The 14,407-nt window shown below is 45.6% G+C and overlaps 1 protein-coding gene and 1 long non-coding RNA gene across 2 annotated transcripts; one reads left to right on the forward strand and one right to left on the reverse strand.

The window, feature by feature from the left end:
* Positions 1–238: 238 nt before the first annotated feature.
* LOC125618509 lies at positions 239–11,289 on the reverse strand. The gene is made up of 3 exons (XR_007349840.1): positions 11,178–11,289; positions 3,121–3,216; positions 239–691 (listed from the first exon to the last, which is right to left on the reverse strand). It is a non-coding gene; the product is annotated as an uncharacterized LOC125618509 (long non-coding RNA).
* On the forward strand, positions 9,548–14,175 carry Il10 (interleukin 10). The gene is made up of 5 exons (XM_015483739.2): positions 9,548–10,071; positions 10,841–10,900; positions 11,172–11,324; positions 12,246–12,311; positions 13,373–14,175. The coding sequence occupies exons 1-5, from the start codon at positions 9,907–9,909 to the stop codon at positions 13,463–13,465; spliced, it is 537 nt and encodes a 178-aa protein (XP_015339225.1). The 5' UTR covers positions 9,548–9,906; the 3' UTR covers positions 13,466–14,175.
* The last annotated feature ends 232 nt before the right edge of the window (positions 14,176–14,407 follow it).

Raw genomic sequence — 14,407 nt, forward strand, 5'->3', positions numbered from 1 at the left:
CTGATACAGTCAATGCGAAAAAATCCACTTTCAGAAGGTGGTCACCTCCCTCCCACGCGCTCCCCATCCCCCGGCCTCGCTCTTGAGGAAAAGGCAGCATCATGTCCTCTCGCTGAGCTGAGGCCTCTCTGGTTTCCACTGCTCTCAGCACACTTGACTCACATCGAAACTGCAACCTCAAAGCGCTGGGGGCCAGGATGGCGAGAAGGAAATACAGGTGAACACACGCAAAAGCAGCCTGAGGAAAAGCTTTTGTTTCTCTTACAGGGTGGCACTTCCAGGTCTGGGCAGGAGCTCTGAACTGGAAGGGACTGATCTTGTGCTGATCTGGGGATTTCGCAGCGGGAGGGGAAATGCGCATCAGAACCCAGCATGCCAACTAAGTCTTGCCAAGGGGAGTAGTCCGGGGAGGGAGAGGCTGGGTCACAGAATTCTAGATTTGGAAAATATCTTAGAAAAACATCAGAAAGCAAGGCCTAGGGATAAGAAGGAACTTGTCCAGGGTTTTGTGGTACAAGGATCAGGACTAAATGCTGGGTCCTAAGTACCTCCGCCAGACCTCTTTCTGCTCTGGGATTGATTGATTTCTCTGTGCTCCCGTAATGCCCTTGGGCTGTGGAGATCTAAACCTGTTCCATGTTAAGTCTTCAGGTCCAAGAACAGGTTCATCCAAATCTAGCAGCTGAGCATTCTGATGTAAAAAAAAAAAAAAAAAACCTCAGCACCACAATCAGATGGACCAACTGCTTTGCTATACGTCAGGAGTTCATTTAAGTACTTAAGTACACTCAATATTGCTATCAGGCCTTGCACATCACAAGAGGGACCATTAGCCTCCCCAATTGCTTATAGATACTGCAGCGCTGTCAAGCTCAATAACTCCCCCAATGCCACACAGATGGCAAGGGGTATAGCTGGACTGCAAATTCAATCTGACTCCAGGGCTCACCCCCTTAACTGTGTTCACAAAAAGGCAAGGCACGTCCCGTAACAGAACACTAGGATCTGGGCAGGGTTGATGGGAACAAAGTGCAGATGCAGGTCTAGCCTTTGCTGCTGTCTGAGCACGGTGCTCAGCCATTTTTTTTTTCTTATGAAACTAATCAATTGACTATTTGATACCAATTGACAACCACCCTCCTGCTTGAGGCACAATCTGTGATCACCCAAAAGCCAAGGCACAGACATTCTCTTTAATTATTTGGAGGAATAATATTTCTTAAAAAGCACTGATGTGATCATTGAAAGAAGTATGAGAAACTTAGAGGGTGTCCTCACATTTATTAGCAGTTTAATCATGTGTTCTTTTCAACTATAGTGCAAGGTTGCCTCTCAGAGTTGAAGGAGAGAGAGAAATGGGGAGATGGAGAATAAAAAGTGGAAATAGAAAGTAAAGCTTCAAAGGCAATGGAGCCCCTGCAGAACCTGTGCCCCTGACCACGCCCATCCCCTACAGCCTGTCCCCAGACCTGGGGGCCTCTGGAGAAGAGGGTTTACGGTAATAGGGAAGGCGCTGCAAATCAGCCCCGAAACTATCATGGGTTCTGACTTGAAACCACAAAGACTGTGTGTGAGGCACTTTGGCTTCCATGACATACAGGTGCTCACAGGAGTGCTGAACTAGGGGACCACAGTAGCTGTTTGGAAACTCTGAACAGAAAACACAGCAGTGGGCTTCTCCCTTATCCACCTGGGCCAGGTACCCTGTGGGTGGTCGCCTTCCCCTTCCTATGAGACCACACTTTGATCATTTCCTTCTCACTTATCTTCATTCAGAGGGTTTTACATAACCCTTATGACATCAGTTCTCAAAGGGTACTACAAGGAACCCTGGGAGGTCTTCCATTTTTCAGCCATATATCTTTATAAGGCCGATTTTCTTCCAATGCTCCAAACAAAACAATATATTGGCTAAATGTGGGAAAGATGGGAGGATCCAGCTTTATTTATCAAACCAGATAAAGAGATTTGAAAAAAAAAATGTAGGGGCTGGGGTTGTGGCTCGGTGTAGAGCGCTCGCCTCACAATTGAGAGACCCTGAGTTCGATCCTCAAGCACCACATAAACATAAATAAGTGAAATAAAGGTATTGTGTCCAACTACAACTAAAAATAAATATTTTTTAAAAAAAATGTAAAACACCACCACTCTTTTCACTAAATATATTTGGGTTGGGGAAATAGTGACATCTCATTTTGAAAACAGAGATGTATATTAATATGGAATGGGTTTAGTATCGTTGGTGATTCTAAATTGATGTCATCAGCAGATTTTTTTTTAATTTTTCAGTTTTGGTTTCTAATGTGATAAACATTGACAAATACAATCCATATAAATAAAATCTCTTTGTGGGAATCCTCAATAATTTAAGAGTGTCAGGGTTTCAGTAGTTTGCTGACTTAGGGAACCTAAGACAGTGCATACACCCACCCCTCCCGCTTCCCCCTGAGGTGAGGACTTAAGACCAGTACATGTAGATGGTAGGAATTACATGAATCCAGGGTTTGGGGAGCACCTGGATCTTCACCTGTAACCCATATGAGCACCCAGAGCCCACCAAACATATGCCAAACTCAAGGGGTATGGCTGAGGATTTAGAGTCAAGCTTAAAACCAAGTGGCATATTTGAGGATTTAGAGTCAGTGGTGCATTTTAGAGATCAGGATCAGAAATGGGCAGGAAGAATGGAAGTGCCCCCTCACTCTCCTCTCTGTCCTAGGTCCCTAGGAGGGATGGGTGCTTCCAGGGTAGTACAGTGGGAAGGTCAGATTATGCACATTAACGCCACTGATGTCAGGCCTCAGAGACAATATACAGTAAAAACACTTTTCTTTCTGAAAATATCCTAAGGCTTGACTATTTCCTTAAGACAAAAAAAATACCTAAGCAGCCCTCACCTCCAACCTCATTTCCTAAACATGCAGCCGCACACCCACGAGAGCACCCTAGAGTCATCATCATTTGGTGGAAGGAAACTTTGTTTTCACAGACTTTCAGCTTCTCCTCACCACCGCAAACCCACACGCTACACACATCCTAGACAACCCCCCTGTTGTTGGTGAAGGCCTGGAGAATTCAGAGTGACTTAGTACTTTCTAAGACAAGGAATCCGGTACTGACTCGAGAAAGAGAACTGGGTTCCGATTCCGCCTTTGCCATTGATCCTCTTTAGTGCCTGGAAAAGTTATTTTCCTCCCTGGATCTCTGTTTGCCCATCTGTAAAACAAAGAGTCTGAATTAGCGTAGAAATTAGATGATGTCTGAGTCCTTCCCTCTTCTGGCATCCCATTCACAGGACATTTTTAACAGTCCCACAACCATCAGGGATTTATCACATATGCCTAGAAGAACATTAATTCGTAATCAGATCAAATTCGAAAAAAAAAAAAAAACCTGGAAAAACTATACAGGAATAGATATAGTTTGTTAGGATAGCTGTTTCCCCCAAGTGGATTCATTCTCCACTTTACATGAGATGGAAGATCAACACACGTAGCCAGGCACTTCACGCTACAAAAAGTTTGAGAAGTACATTCTCCAGTCCTTCAGTCTGTCACCAAATATTTAATGAGACCCTTGGATGTGCTCAGAACTGTGCTAACTACTGGGCAAACCATGATGATCACAAACAGACATGGGCCCTGCCCTCATGATGGTTATAGTCTAATGGAGACAGAGGTGGATCCAATGAGCACACAGCCATATGACATAAGCACTATACAAGGAAAGGAGCAAGGTATGCCGAGAAGACAGGTACAGAGGTCCTAACCTAGATGGGGAATCAGGAAAAACTCATTTGAGGAAGTAGCATCTGATCTGAGAGGTAAAGAATGAAGAGAGGGAGAAAGTGGAAAGGCAGAATTACAGGTTCAAAGGCCCTGTGGCCAGAGAGAGTGGATCATTTTTTGAAAAAAGAAGAAAGAAAACCATTGAGGCTAGAATGCAGAGGGAAGTGGAGTGCTAAAGCAGAAGTGATAGGCAGAGTCAGATGATAAATGGAGTTCTAGATAGTATCAAAAATATGGCTCCTCTCTTTCCAAGAGAAGGAAAGTAAGAAGCAATTGAAGAGTTAAAGCAGAAAGAGAGGCATGATCAGACACTAGTGTTTGGAAATGATCATCCTGACTACAACGTGGAGAACAGTTTAGAGAATGGAGATTCAATTGTCAATTCGGCATTTACTTTTGAGTTCAGGAGAGAAGAAATGGTAACTTGAACCAGACAGCTGTTGCTAGTGATGATGGAGACTGAGAGAAGTGAGCAAATTAGAGAAATGTTTGTGAAGCCAGGCATGGGTCACCGTTACTGTAATCCCAGTTCTCGGGAGGCTGAGGCAGGAGGATCGCAAGTTTGAGGCCCTTCTCAGAAACTTAGGCCCTAAACAACTTAGCAAGACCCTGTCTCAAAATAAAAAATTCAAAGGGATGGGGATGTACCTCACTGGTAAAGTGCCCCTGGGTTCAGTTTCAGTATGAGAGAGAGAGAGAAATGTTTGTATTGAAAAATCTGGAGGATCTGGTAATAGATTGGAATACAGCAGCAAATCGGGAGGAACCAACACGCTATTTCTAGTGCTGGATGGAGGTTTCTTTACTGAGTTAGGGAGCATCAGATAAAGGTGAGACTACAGAGAGAAAATGATGACGTTAGACTCAGATATAGAATCAACTACAGCACTTGGAGGATCAGTGAAAAATGAAGATACGGGGCCCCTTGCTCAGCAATTATTAAGGATTTCAAGACAGTGAGATGAGAGCAGAGCAAGTACAAGACCCTTGTATTCATGGGACCCTCTGTGACTGCAAAACTTGAATGTCCACTAGGCCATTCTTCTGGCATGTGCCAGGTTTGAGGTGCCAGCCATCAAGACTTGGGTAAACTAAAGTCCATCAGAGGAACAGTTGTGAAGCTGGGAGAATCCACCGGCACCACCAACTCAGGTGCCCATAATTATCCTAGGTTGCCATAGAGACGGAGAAGCAGTAGCTCTGGCTTCTGGGTGGCCAGCAATAACACCCAGTGTTCTGGACCCTGATAAGCCTAATGTCTTATATGAGAAATTACAGAACATACTGTTTGGCCACCTAAGGAAAATCCAAATTGCTCGATCGGGTGCCACAGTTGCACAAAGGGGAATTCCACATGGGCTGTCCACAGATCAGCCCTTCCGCTGTGGTTTGCAGTGTCTGCTGGCCACAATCCTCGGAAGGTCACCCAATCCAGTTTGCATAGACTTTGCTTGATTTCGAGAAGAGACTAGCCCTAACTTGGGCTCCTCCTAAAATTCTAACCCACCAGGGCTTTATTCTGAAGTACCCTAATCATAAGGCCCCAAGTTGGAGGAGCCCAGAGAAGAACACAGCCCACAGACCCATGTCCCCTTGACCTTATCCAACCACACTGAGTAGGTATGATGTTCATGAGATCTGTTATAGCAAAGGCACCAAGAAAACCTCTGCCCAACAAGCTGAAGATTATTCAAGGGAATACTAGAAATTTCAAGTTAGCAAAATGTTTTCCATACTCAATGTCCTGGATAAGAAGAAATGAAACTCCCATTATCATCAGTACTTTTAAAAAGTAAATAAAACCAAGGGCATCTAGGAGCCAAACCCCAAAAGGATTCAATATCAGGAAAGTTGACTCCCTTTCCCCCAAGTGACCCTATTGCTCTGCTAAACCCAGCAAGCCAGGAATCCTTAACCTTCCCTTTATGGCTCCAATGCTAACCCACAGGGCTCCCAGCCTGGTCCCCACTCTTGGATCTGAACCACAGAATTACAGCAAGATCCAGGGCAACTAAAGCAAGATGGCTGCCATTTTGCTGAGCATGTGGATGGATTCCTTGTAAGAGCTTGTGCACTGTAGATAGGACCCTTGAAAATCTATTTGCACACACACACCAGCAACTCTCATCTGCCCAATTCCTCTACAGCCAAAAATGATGAAAACCAACTAGGTGGAGCTTCCCAAAAAATTATTAGGATTTCCTGGGCTGACATGCCTTGGGACTCAGATTTTACCACCTCCCTCTCTCTGACATCTAGCAACAAAGGAACTAAAAACAAAAAGGAAGAAAACACAGATCCCAGATGTCATGAATGTGATACCAGCCCCAGACTGCCAGCCTCTGGACTTCTTGCTGGGTAAGACAAAAAGTCAAAACCCTTTCTTTTTGAAGTAGGATTTTTCTTTCAATTCAGCTGAACACAGAAATTAGGGAATATTTTGGAGCAGGACAAAAAAAAATATATATATATATATATATATATATATATATATATTTTCCCTCCCACAACTTTCCGATTCCCCAATGTGCTCCATTGGAAAATTTATTTGTATTTAATTAATAGGCATTTCTTAGTCACCTGCTAGCCATCTGGACTAGAGGGCGAATGAGACTCAGGCCACTTGCTGCCAAGGAGCTCACAGTCTCATGAGGGGCAAGGGGTCCTCTCAAATTCACAGAACCAAATGACACCCAGCCTGACACTCTAGCCATCCAAAAGTGCCTACTCTCTCACCTCCTTTCTGAATGGGCTGTTCCCTCATATGAAAACACAAATTCAAATCTCCTAACATGAGCTTGTTGGCATTTATATTTGAGATGTGGCTATAAGTTTGGAACTTTTCCAGATGCATTCCAATGACTTTCCAGATGAACATATGTCCTCACAGACTTGAGATCTAGGAGTTATCTATGTTGTTTTTGATGTTTTCTCAATGTTAAGCGCCCATGGTCTTGACTTTTCAGTGTTTATACTTATCCCTTGATATCAATACTGGAGCTTAGGTTTTAGGGAATCTAGTACCTTCATTGGCAAAATAAGGACTTACATCAAGGAACTCACCAATGGTATCTCTGTCCATTTAGATGATGAAATTTTGACATGGGAAGAGCTAGTTAGTTTAAATCAGTGTGGAAGGATCTACTACCCAACACACACCTGAAGATAATTGGCTAGGCCTTTTTCAAAACAAAGAATTCAGATCCCAACTTCAGCCCTATTTAATGGGTTATGGATTAAAGAAAGATACAAATGGCTTTTACGCATCTCCTTTCTCCCTACCATCCTTAGCACAAGTGTATATTTACACATATATCTCAAATTATAATAAGAAAATGTAAGAGGTGCTGTCTGTCTCCCTCAGTTGCTCTCCCCGTCCTTCTGAGTGTTTGTCTATGCCCAGACCAGCTTCTTTGGTGTCACACCCTCAGCCTTGGTCCAGGCTCACAGGGGGCAGGGACACTCTGCTATGCCAATCTCAAGTGTATTTGGTCCCTTCTGTGGGCCAGACTTGGTACATAAAAGTTAATAAAGTAATGTTCTGCTCAGAGAGCTCACAGCTGTTGGGGCAAGGTAGAGTGGTGCAGGATTATAGATTTCACAGTGAGGTAAGCACAGGGCCCTGGGGAAAAAAAAAAGGTAGAAGGGGATCCATACTACCTGGGTCAGGGAGGACATCACAGCCTCACCTGGGATCAGGGACTCCTGGCCTGGCTGGTCTGTGGTGCTGCATCTGTATCTAGAACATGCAGGTTAGAGAGCACGGTGCTCCTGCAGGCTAAAAGCAGACAAAGCCCAGAAAACCCAGGAGCCAAGAGGGAAAGAGAAAGGTGAAAGGTGTGGAGAATCCCAGCCCTGGACCCTTCCTCTCTGCTTACTGGCAGCAGAACTAGTAGAAATCTGGAAGCAGCAGCAATTCTTGGGTTAACTCCATTCTAGTTTCTGGAAGATTCTTCCTTCTTTGGCAATGGTTGAGTTTCTGCATTGACACTCCTCAAAGGGTGGAGAAGAGAAGCCACAGTCCCTGATGCTGATCCACAAGTCACCCAAGCAGTTGAGCCCATGGGGTGGGGGCATAGAGCCTCTCCTACTTCCCTCCTTCTCATTCCAGACTGACTGGACCCAGAGTGTCTCTCCTCCTTGCTTTGGCACAACCATCTTCTCCAATGAGGAAGACACAAAATGCAGCACCATCAAAGATGCCCAGCACTGAAGCAGGAAGGCGAGGAAATCCCAGAAACCTTGGGGATGCCCTCCACCTGGCCAACTTGTTCTTTAAGCACAAAGCCCCCTGGCAGGGAAGAGGACAGACACGGCTGTCCCCCTGGGGTAGATGGAAAACAGATAAAGGGAGGACAAGTGATTTGCCCTGAGAAAAATGACTTGACAAAGCCTGGACAGAGCCCAGGTCTCCTGGCCCCAGTCCAGTGCTCTTCCAAGTAACTGTGTAAACTGGGATGAGGGAAGCCCTGTGGAAGGGCCAGGTCTGGTCACTTCAAAGGAGCCCCCAAGACCTTCCACATATCTTCGGAGTTCTGATATCACTGCCCTGATCCTTCTCAAATAAAGGCAGAACAATACTCCTCATCCTAACCCCAACTGGCTGCCCTGTTTCTCCCTGCCCTGTGCACACATGCACACGCACACACACACACACACACACACACACGCACATCTATGACTGGACTACTGTGGCTTTTTTGGGGAAGGGGAAGAGAGACAGAGAAAAGTAGGGGAGGGGCCCTTCTGTCCAGCATTTCATGGAATTCTGAATCATTCTCCTTGTTATTTCTAGTTCTTCCCCTCCTCCACCTCCCAAACTCTAGGCTGCAGCATAGAAGCCTACAACCAAAAGAGACACTGGCCAGACCCAGTGGCACACACCTGTAATCCCAGCAATCCTGAAGGCTGAGACACGAGGATAGTCCAGCCTGGACAACTTAAGAAGAATCTGTCTCAAAATTAAAAAAAAAAAAATTAAAAGGGCTAGAGATAGAGTTCAGTGTCAATGCACTCTTGGTTCCAATCCCCAGCACAACCAAAAATAAATAGATAGATAGATGATAGATAGATAGATAGATAGATAGATAGATAGATAGATAGATGATAGATAGATAGATGATAGATAGATAGATAAAATGCCATTTACATTAAAAAAAAAACTGAGGACTTCCTCATCCAGGCTTTCCTTCTTCACATTGGGGACAGTATTAAGAAGGGTGCTTCCCTCACTCAGCACACAGGTGACACTGTGTGGGTGACAGGACAGCTCTGAACCTTGGTTGACGGTTTACTTTCTACCAAATGGAGATGCTAAGGGTCATGGTGAGAACGATCTGAATGGCACCTAACAAGCTTTGGGGAATGCAGACCACTGTTCCTAACATTCCCAAGAACTGAGAGAGCTGAGGATGTGAAAACTTAGACCTGAGAATCTCAATGAAGCCAGGATCAGAGAAGAAGCTGGCGCTCACCCCTGACCTTCCTGTCCTGTAGGAGGCCAGCCGTGTCAAGAGGTTGTCCTTAAACATGACATGAAAGAACTTGGAGGATATTTAAAGAAGGGAGTATATTTACACCACTCACTTTGACTTGGAAAAAACTGAGTCCAGAGACCTCAGGTGACTTCCCAAATCGGTAAGGAAAAGTCTGGGTATGCAACCTAGGTTGAGGGGGATCCAGTTATTTCTCAATCCCAGTGTATTCTGGAATGGTCTATTTGTTCGCGTCACTCTGACCTAGGAACACGCGAATGGAACTCACAGCTGTGGGCCTCTGCACACAGAACAGCTGTTCTCCTCAGGAAGTTAACTTTTTTTTTTTTTAATTGAGAAACTGAAAAAAAGGTATGTTAAAAAAGAGCCTCAAAGTTAATATTCAACCAGTCCTTTGCTTACGATGCAGAAATTAAAAATTTTAAACTCAACCAATACAGATTGGAGTCTAGGAAAGGGAGGGACTTGAATGAGAGAGAAAAAAAAAACCCTCAGGAAATTGATGGTGGCTTCACCAAGCTCATGATATAAAAGAGGGGACCCAGGAGGAGGTCTACACATCAGGGGCTTGCTCTTGCAAAACCAAACCACAGGCAGACTTGCAGAAGAAGCAGAGTTCCGCAATGCCCAACCCCGTGCTGCTATATTGCCTGGTCCTCCTGGCTGGGATGGGGACCAGCCAAGGAGAGAACACCCAGTCTGAGGAAACCTGCACCCACTTCCCAGGTGGCCTGCCTCACATGCTTCGAGAACTCCGAGCTGCCTTTGGCAGGGTGAAGATTTTCTTTGTAAGTGTTGCTGCTTTCTTTCCGGGACTGCCAGGAGAGGGTATTCCTCTTCCTCCTCCTCCTCCCCTTCCATCCCCAACACTCATTCCCCTCAAACCTAATTTCTTAAGAAAATCCACAATGGAGCCATGCCCAGATGATGTAGGAAAGGTGCAGGGAAAGCTGCCTAAGTGGTTCATAAATGCATTCTCTCCTATGCTCAGAAACTTTCTATAAGATTCTATGGAGATTGATACTTTATTGACTGGGAGAGAACAAGAAAGTTCTGATGGGAGGTAGAAATGTTCCACTTATTCTGGGGCAGAAAAAAAACAGAAATTGCCTCTGCTTAGAGGGTCACCAAAACTTAAAGACTGAGATTTGGGACAGGACCATGAGTAGAGAAAACTTGCATTGGGAGAAGTTTCCCGTTCCTAGAGAGTTCTCAGAACTGGAGCTAGATGTCCTCCGGGGACAGAAAGAAAAGCAAAGAGCAAGACACGAGAAGGGATTCAAGAATAAAAGGGTTGACAAAAGCTATGGCTCTACGGAAAGACCAGGACTGAGTCCAGCTTCTGTCTTCTCTTCAAAATCAGCCTGATTTTTAAAGTAACTTGATCTGGAGTGGGAGGACCTGATTTAACAACGAGTTCTAGCACTCTCCTTTTTTAAGCGGGCAGGGACTCCATAGATCACAAATTGAAAGCTCCATAAATAAAAGGGCATGGGAAAGACATGCATCTCAGGTTTCCCCACACCTCCAGTTCACTGGCTTCTTCTGTTCTTACAGCAAACAAAGGATCAGCTGGATGACATGCTGTTGAGCGAGTCCCTGCTGGAGGACTTTAAGGTGAGAGCCAGGGCAAGGGAGCGTGCAATGTGATTAAGGGAAGGGAGGCGGGGTGACTGCAGACAGCTGGGTTGGCTTCCTTCACTTTGAAAAAGAGAAGTAGGAAGATCTTAACTCAGCACAAAGCCAGCAGCCAGGGGCTTAACAAAGGGCTCTATCCTGGGGGAGAGGTGGCTGGTTAAGGAAGGTCCCCAGGACCAGGGTGTCCTCTGCAGCTAGCTGCACCAGCTCTTCCTCCCAGTCACCCCCACTCTTTGGCACCTGCCCGCAGGGTTACCTGGGTTGCCAAGCCTTGTCGGAGATGATCCAGTTTTACCTAGTGGAGGTGATGCCCCAGGCAGAGAACCACAGCCCAGATGTCAAGGAGCACGTGAACTCCCTGGGGGAGAAGCTGAAGACCCTCAGACTGCGGCTCCGGCGCTGTGTGAGTAGCAGACCTGTGCACGCCATCTCCTATGACCTAGAAGGGTTACATCCAGAGACACACCAAGACCTAGAGTGCCAGGGCTAGTTGTGAATTCAGAAAGGTGCCGGGAGTCAGATCTCTTGCTCATTTCTCTCTGGGGGTGGGGTGGGGGAGCGCTAGGCATTTACATGTGAAGATTTGCACATAGCTTTCCTGTTATTTGTGAGTCATTTGTGGGTTATTAACTACTCCCCTTTCTCTTTATGAAAGGGGCCCTGAGCTTCAGCCAGGGCTCCCTTGTCCCTTTGGACCCAAGCCTCAGCTCCCAAGGAGGGGGAAGTGTCACCCACCTCTTCTCAATCTTTGGAAAACAAGTCTCTTAGTGTGGCACAACTGGCTGACAGGATTTCTCCCAGTATTTCAGAAGGACCAGGGGACTACTGTCCCCAAGCAAGTGTCTGTGAATAAATCTCCCAGATGATTTATTTCTCCACCTGAAGTCGGCCCTTGCTGCTGATGGTTTGTTTTGATCTCTCACTGAGATTGGAAAATTAGTCAGTGTCATCTTACTGGACAGGGCATAGCTGGAACAATGTCTCCACTTCTCAGACACTTGGAAATGGTCCTTGGTGTCTGGGATTAAAAGAGAGGAGACAAAGAGGCAGGAAAGGGACAGTAGACACTGGGGTTCTGGCAGAGGAAGCCCATCACCTGGGTTCTCAAGCAAGAAAAAGACAAACATTTCATCTCCCTGGTTATTTCTTCTCTATCCCTTGGGTGGCAGGATTGTAAGACTGAGGTAGGCTCCATTCTCCCTGGGAGTAGGAGAAGTGGGCTTTCAGAATGAATCGGGCCCCCTCCTCATGCTACCAACTTGTCCCCCCAAGTGCCATGGACACAGGAACCGGGTCCATTAACACTTTCTCTTTTCTTCTGTAGCATCGTTTCCTTCCCTGTGAAAATAAGAGCAAGGCCGTACAGCAAGTGAAGGATGCGTTTAGCAAGGTGAGCCTGGGTGGGGGCAGAGAGGGTCTACAGAACACAAACTCTGCCCACTCCTCAAGGGCAGAGGGTGGCAGGTGCTCAGCCAGCCTGTCCCACACTTGGAGGGGGTGTGGGAACTTCAGAAATGGTGTGAGCTCCTCAGCCAATGAGGAGCAGCTGCCTCGGTTCTATTTGTTTTCTGTGAAGTGTCTTGGGAGTTTCTAAATGACTGTCTTTGCAAGCTTTCAGCTTGGACGGGCCAGCGAGTTAGGTGCTGGGGAGAGTGATAAAGGAAACAGAAAGAAAGTAGCTCATCGGGAATCCAGGCTGAACCCACACGTGCAGGAAGCTGACACGTGCCTGTGCTCATGCAGACACACTTGGGGGTTCAGGCTGGATTCCCCTAAACTTAGAATGAGCAGGAAGCAGAATTCTTACTTATCTAGAATTGATTCAAGTTCACTTTCCTTCTGCCCTTCATACCTCCCCAGGTGCCTGAGAATATGAACTCCCAAACTGAATGGGGTTTCATACTTCCAACTGCCTAAGAACCTCTTAAACCCTATTTCCCAGAAGCCATGTGGTCTGTGCCCTTTTCATGGGCTGGGAACATCCACTAGAAAGGGCTCCAGCATCAGTGGGCACAAGTCCCCTAACAGGTGAAAGCAGCCAGACAGGGCCTGCTTGATCTCTTAGTGGGAGAATACAAATATAAAAAATTTCCTTTTCCTCATTGTCTTGCTTTCAAACTGCTTCCTCTAATATCTTTTCATTAAATTCTGCATAAACACTATGTGAACACCTGACCTTTAAAAATGTTGAAAAGACACCATTTGAAAACTTGCTTTGCAGAGTAGATGCTGCTCTCACTGCCTGCTGGCCTGTGAGGGCTAAGGGTCAAGGCCCAGCCCTTTCCCAAGGCAGCTGGGCATATCCTTGATGGCCAGGGTCACTCTTCACCTCCCAACACAAGAGAGCAAGAATAGCCTCTACGTTTGACTCCTGTCTTGCCCTTCCAAGTGGAGGGGGCCCCTTCCTCCACCAGTAGGTTTTAACCAAGTGTTTCTTATCTCCCTGTACAGCTTCAAGAGAAAGGCATCTACAAAGCCATGAGTGAGTTTGACATCTTCATCAACTACATAGAAGCCTACATGACAGCGAAGATAAATAGCTAAAACATCCAGAAGGGCAACTCTACTGTACTCTAGGATATAAATTGGAAATCCCCAAAATCTGGCTCAGGGTTGTAAGCTAGTCAAGCCAGCTCCTTCGAAAACCCTGCTGCACCTCTCTCCTAGAATATTTATTACCTCTGATACCTCAGTTCCCATTTCTATTTATTTACTGAGCTTCTCTGTGAACTACTTAGAAGCCCAATATTATAATTTTTTCAATATTTATTATTTTCACCTATGTTTAAGCTGTTTATATAGGGTGACACCCTATGGTATTTGAGTGTTTTAAGATAAATTATAAGTTTTGTAAGGGGAAAAAGTGTAACTTGGGGAGCCAATGGAAGTTTCCATCCCAAGCATCACTACACTTCTGGCTGTTGAGCTGTTTTCCATGATCTCCCTCTGATTTCTCTTGTCCTTGGATCTGGGCTCCTGGATTGCTGCAAAGACTCTTCCCCTCTTAGGAAGAGAAACCAGGCAGTTAACCAGGATTAACCTCCCCACATCTCAGAGGGAGTCCCCTGACCTCATTCTCCAACTATTTCATTCTCTAAAGCTGTGGCCAGCTTGTTATTTATAGCAACCTAAACTTGGTTCTAATAGAACTCAGTTTTAACTACAAGTGATTCAGTTCCTTTGGGAATGTTATATTGTTTGTCTGTCTTCACAGCAGATTTTAATTTTGAATAAATAAATGGATCTTATTCAAACTATGGTGTCAACTGACTCCTGTGTGACAGAAGTGGTTCTCTTAAGGCTTCCACAAGACGAAAGGAAAGGGGCAAACGAATGAATTACACCTTCCAGAGAAAGGAAGCCAGCAACTTCTCTAGGAAAGGAGGCTCCAAACTTGATCAGGAGAAAAAGTAATTCTCACTTTCAAAGCCCAACAGCAAGACCACCATGGTCTTCCCATAATGCAGTCCTTTAAAATGTACCCCT

Source organism: Marmota marmota, unplaced genomic scaffold, assembly GCF_001458135.2.
Source record: "Marmota marmota marmota unplaced genomic scaffold, marMar, whole genome shotgun sequence".
In the NCBI taxonomy this organism is placed as follows: Eukaryota; Metazoa; Chordata; class Mammalia; order Rodentia; family Sciuridae; genus Marmota; species Marmota marmota.